The sequence below is a fragment of the Vigna umbellata genome, chromosome 5, assembly GCF_029865625.1.
Source record: "Vigna umbellata cultivar VRB3 chromosome 5, Vumbellata_1.0, whole genome shotgun sequence".
NCBI lineage: Eukaryota > Viridiplantae > Streptophyta > Magnoliopsida > Fabales > Fabaceae > Vigna > Vigna umbellata.
The window spans coordinates 5,607,913-5,614,081 of NC_142169.1; the positions used below are offsets into that span (position 1 = coordinate 5,607,913).

The 6,169-nt window shown below is 33.2% G+C and overlaps 1 protein-coding gene across 1 annotated transcript; it reads left to right on the forward strand.

The window, feature by feature from the left end:
• Positions 1-1,603: 1,603 nt before the first annotated feature.
• LOC124847014 (F-box protein At4g09920-like) lies at positions 1,604-5,651 on the forward strand. Its single transcript, XM_047324397.2, has 4 exons — positions 1,604-2,293; positions 2,396-2,557; positions 3,002-3,128; positions 5,344-5,651. Exons 1-4 carry the CDS (start codon positions 1,604-1,606, stop codon positions 5,649-5,651), a joined length of 1,287 nt encoding a protein of 428 aa, XP_047180353.2.
• The last annotated feature ends 518 nt before the right edge of the window (positions 5,652-6,169 follow it).

Genomic DNA, 6,169 nt, shown 5'->3' on the forward strand with positions numbered 1-6,169 from the left:
CCACTTTCCTCCCTTCCCTTTCCTTCCTTGCCGCTACTGCAAACTGTGACGTTGCATCACCACCGCGCTAGCCTCCGTTTCCTTCCCATTTCAAAAGTGGCAAGAGGTTTGTTCTCTCATCTTGCCTTTTGTTTTTCTGTTTCATAATCTTTTCTTCCTAATGCAAGTACTTTTTAATGCTTTTTATTTAATGTGGGGGGGCAAAAGGTGGTGGCTCTGTTTGTTGGTGGGAGTGCAGTAGTTTTGTGGTGAAAAATGCTGAAAAGGTAAGGATGAGAAGAAATTAAAACAATAATTAAAAAACAAAAGGAATAAGCTTAAGTTTCATAAAGAAATGGAGCATAAAGTAAAGAATAAACTTCAATTATAAACTAAAACATAAAGTCCTAACTTTTTTACCTCGTATGTTTCACTTAAATAATCAAAATAGAATTGCAAAAATAACCAATGTCAAAACGCATGCACTAATGGTATCTTACCTTATTAACCTTTAGTCCTATATAACAACACTTGATCACTTAAATGATTTTTTTCTATTTATCGATATTCCAACATCTCTAATAAATAATAAAATTACACGCATTCCATTTGACTCAATAATAAATTCTCAAGAATTTTATATAGGTTCATTAATAATAAAATATTTTAAATTTACATATTAACATAATTATACTTAATAAATTGATGAATTCCGTGTACAAATTCAAAATAACATGTATAAAAAGAGGATTTAATATTAATAAAAAAAATTCTTATTCTATTTTATGATGATAATAATAATTATTATTTTAATTGAGTACTTTAAAAATTCAAGTTATAGCATTTACTATATAATTTATTTTAAAACACGGCTATTATAATGGAGAAGGGTGATTCCATGCAACAACTTTCTTATTTTTCTTAAAACCTTTGAGTAAGTAAGTTGTATGACAGGTTTCTTTTGTAAAAATATCTGTGACAGATATTTGAAATTAGTTTTATTTTTACTTTAATAAATAAAAAAATTGTATTTAGTAAAGTAAATAATTGAAAAAAGTCTTCTAAACCAACTAAACAATTTCTCTAGTCAAAAATAATTTTTACATACATTTTTTTAATATCACGGTTACAAAAGTTATATTTACTATAAATTATATTGTTTTAATGTTTTCTAAATCATTCTTACAAAAAGAATATTTTTTTTTTTTGGGAAAACTGTATTATTTTAATGTTATAAAAATATAAATACAGAAGCTAATAATAATAATAATTATTGCTTGTTATATTAAACAGTAAATAGAAATTTTTATAATTAGTAAAAATTTACAAAGAAATAGAGTTCATTAGTTGGTTGACTAAGCACTTAAACTTTAATCTATACATAGTAAGTTAGGATCACTTAATATTCTACTATGTTTTTCAATGGTAAAAAATATCAATGCAGTCCTTAACTGCATCCCGTTTTGGAATTATAATTAAACAGAAAAAATGTTGGAAAAAGAAAAGTTGAAAATCTTGCTTCAACGTGAAAGTGCTTATATAAAGGAGGAACAGAAGAAGAATGGGTTTATGAGGTTAAAGGGTTTTGTGGTTGTTGCACTCAAACATATTCATCAAACCAAACATGGCCGATAGGATATGCGATTTACCTGACGAAGTTCTATGTCACGTTCTCTCTTTCCTCCCAACCGCCGCCGCCATCGCCACCACCGTCCTCTCCAAGCGCTGGAACGCTCTCTGGCGCACGTGTCCCTCTCTCACCGTCGACGACTCCGACTACATCTCCAACCCAACCAGACAATCCTACTCCCGCTTCGTCCAGTGCGCACACGTGGCAATCCTCTTGCGCGATTGGCATCAGACGGTGCGTTCGTTCCGCCTCAGTTGTCGTTCTTCTCTCTGCAACTACACCAACGTGACCGTGTGGATAAACACGGTGGTGCAAGTAGGGGTTCAGCACCTTGACCTCTGCGTCGGAAACTTGTTCAACTTGCCCAGCGCCGTTCCCACATGCAAAACGCTCGTCGTTCTCAAGCTGGAAAAGTTCTACATTAAGAATATCTCCACCTTTGATTTTCCTCTGCTCAAAATCATGCATCTGAGAAACCTATATTTCTCAGAACACCGAGATTTCGCGCAGCTTGTACGTGCGAGTCCGAATCTCGAGGAATTGGAAGCCGTCGATTTGGTTATTCATTGCCGCAAGGTGAAAGGGAGTTTTGAGTATTTGCCCAAGTTAGTTAGGGCAACTGTTCCGAAAGTCGATGTTCCGTTGGGAGTTGTCAGTAATGTTCAGTTTCTGCGCCTGGATTGGGTAATGAACACGGTGATTAGTGATTTCTCTGTCGTTTGTTTTGCTTAGAAGGAAAATGGGATTTGTTGTTCATCAAATTAACCTTTTTTTTTTTTCCTACAGATGGACGATAAATACAAACACATGGATCCAAACCGCGGGGTTACTGTGTTCCGAAATTTGATTCAGCTTGAATTTGGCTATATGAATTCTATTCAAGACTGGGTCGAGGTTTTCCAAATACTCAAGTGTTGCCCCAGCCTTCAAATTTTTGTCATTGACAAGGTTTGATCAGTTAGCCCTTCAATGGTGATTTCTCTTTCAGTAATTATAGGTTTGTTCATTAAAATTAATTTAGGCTTAATTAGTTTTTTTTTTTTAAGTTACTTAAATTTAGATAATTTCAGTAGAATTTATTTATTTTTTTAATTGAACCCGTGATCTTAGTTTGTCTTAAGACACTGTCAAAAGATATGAATCCACGTATAAAATCTCATATAATGTTTGTTAAAACGGACGGAGTCTTTCAGGGATTTAAAAGTTAATTAATAAACTAATTTGTAAGAAATTTAATTTTTAATTTGTACTTAATTTAATCTGTTACAGGAAAATTAACATGAATGCACATGTTGCATTTTATCCTATGAAAGTGATTGTTGCAAACATTGAACAAATGATCCGAAGGGTTGTCATAGAATTTAGTTTTTCTTTTTTTTTTTGTGATTTCAGATGTATCTTGATCCCTTGCCTCAAGCTAATAGTGAAGGAGCAGATTGGATATATCCAGGATTTGTTCCTGTGGGCATTTCGCTAAACCTTAGAAGATGTTGTTTTAAGAATTACAAAGGTTGGAGAGGTGAATTAGGGTTTGTAGAATATATGATGGGGAATGCAGAACAATTGCAGACCATGTCAATCTGCTGTAACAGTTATGCCAAAGAAGACCAAAAGTTCAAAATGATTAAAGAATTATCTCTGTGCACAAGGCGTTCTGCGAGTTGTAGACTTATATTTGAATAGTTTTACACCTCAACTGCTAGAATTATCAAATTACCAAAACCTTTTCTTGCTGTTGAATGCTTGCAATTTGAGTTGGCAGTTTTTTCACTTCATCTTTCATTTCTAAGCTGGAAAATGTTAGACGTTTCCTTCATTTCTTGGACCATATTATGAAATATTCATTTTTGTGATTAATTGTAATTTGTAATTAATGTTCAATTAAGTACAAAATGAGCTTGGTTGGTGTATCAGTTTTAAGAATTCTACAAAACTAATCGAGATATAAAAAAAATTATGAATAAATTGAATCCAATCGTTCCTACTTTGGTCTATTAGTTTGGGTTTTAAATTGATTTAGGTTGAGTTAACTCATACATTAATTGGTTAGGTTATTTTATAAAATAATAATTATATTTTAAAAAAATAAAGATATTGTGCTGGCTAGTTATATCTATTATAATAAAAATCTTAACATAATTCAGATTCAAGGTAATATAATATATATACTCATCATGACGGACTAAAACATAATTTTCCTTCTTTTCAACTAGTTAGGAGGATTTTCCCGATATGCAACCAAATGAGCTCCGAATCATACACTACCTAAATATGCCTTTCTAAACCCTTACATGTTGATCAAAAGTTTATGAAGGATCTTGAAAAGTTCAAGAAGGATCTTGAATATGGAAGATTTTATTTTATATTGAATTTTCATTATGAAACACTACGTATTATTTACTTACAACTTTCAAGGTTGAATGAGTTTGAAACATGCATATAGGAATGTTTCATGTTAAAATAGAAATCATATGCATCTTGGCTTTGATTGAAAATTAAGTGTTTTTAGAAAATGTTCTAAAAAGAGTTATAAAACAAACTAATTGATTTTAACTTAACATAATTAATTATCATTATCGACATAATCAATTATTGTTAGTATCAACTCATTATTTTTCATTAGTTCGAGTACGTAAAAATGTTGCGTATATTATGTTTAGACAACATTTTTATACTCGGAATCTAATTTAACGTTTCCAAAAGAAAAAAAATGGTATAGTGTAATCAATTATATGATTATCATAGTTTCTTATTGTGTTTTTAATATAGTGAAAAACATTATGAGAAATTATTCCTAAATTTAATTGATTAAGTTTTCTAAAATATTGTATAAATTTTTTTCAATGTTCTATTTGAAAAATAGTAATTATTTTGTAATGTTATTCTTTATACTACAAAAAAAAAATTGATATTTAGTGGGACTTATTCTATTTACGAAACTTCCCACATATTAACATGATTTAGGAGGGTTTGATGGGTTGTCTAATACGATAATAATAATAATAATAGAGATTTCAATTTTTTTTTTTCAGAACTTTATGACATGCACACATTATAATACATTTTTACTAAGGTACGTGAGCGACGACAAAAAGTTTTCGCTTTCTCACTTATATTTCATTTTCAGTTTTCCCAATCACCTTTTTCTCACGTTTTCAGCTTTCATCTTCAAATTAGCTAGCTCCACGTAGTTTCGTTCACATTCTCCTTTGATGTTCATATTTCCAAACCCCAGACACAATTCAAGGTCCCCTTTCTCCTTTGATTGAAAAAGTTAGAAACGTTTTCCAACTGATTGAGCCCAAATACTTGTTTTCAAAAAGTGGAGTGATGGGTAGTTAAAGGTGAGATGGTGGGAGGCCGTTGAAGTGTTTGGAGTGTTCGCCCTTATTAAACTGTAATGCAAATTCTAGAAGAGTGTAAAAACTCCTAAGTTAAAAGAATTTAAATCTAATACAAATTTTAGAAGGGTTAAATATGTTTTTAGTCCCTGAACTATCAAGCGATTTTGGTTTTAGTCCCTGCTCAGAACTTTGATGGTTTTTAGTCCTTATTGTTTTGAAACTCTGAGTAATAGTCCTTAAAATTGGACGGTGTTAAGTTTCAGTGGAGGTGGCAAACGGCGTTGCCACGTGATAACTGATATGCTCTATTCTCTGTCTGCCACGTTGGATGTTTAAGTGTTTGGACTGAGATTAAGTTAGTTAACCACTTCGTAATCTTTTATAAATCAGATCTGAAGAAAGTGGGTTCTTCTGGTGGCTGTCCCTTAGCGATGGCCAAAACGTTGATATTCGTCTACATAGTTGTCGCGGCAGTGCTGCTCTTGTTCCTCTCTCATTCACCGAAGAAGTACTCCGGCCACCGCCGCCGCCGCCTAAAGCTCTGCTCCAACTTCACCCTAGCACCGTCGCGCCACCACGCTGTGGCCTTCGACCCCTTGGTGGCGGAGCTGGAGCGGCACCGGGAGGACAAGGAGTGGGAGAAGGGAAAAGCAGAATTGCATTTAGCGTCTAATGATAGATCCAGATTCAACAACTAATAATGTTGAGTTGTTGAATCATTGTTATCGGTGTATCTGCAAAAGGGATCCATGACAATGAGACATATCACCTTTGGATGGAAAAAAACATGTTAGCGTCTAATGATAGCTTAATTACTGTGTTCTTCATTCTGCCCTAACTAAGCAATTAATTGTTACCTAAACTAAACATCATTACATTCTGGTGGTTTAAATATATGTATTTTTTACTTGTTACGTTGTAGAATTGGTTTTTGTGTTGACGATTTGGTAGAGAGAGAGAAGTAACGACGTTGAGTGAGGATAATAAATTTAAAAGTGACAGAAATACGTCACCTTCGTTTTCAATATGCAATTCTGCTTTTCCCTTCATCCCATTTTTCCAGTAATTGTTTTCAACTACGGAACAGAATAAATCCAATTGTATAAACACGTTTTGAAATTCTCTGAATAGGTTCTACCGAAATTCTGCTTTTCCCTTCTCCCACTCCTTGTCCTCCCGGTGCCGCTCCAGCTCCGCCACCAAGGGGTCGAAGGCC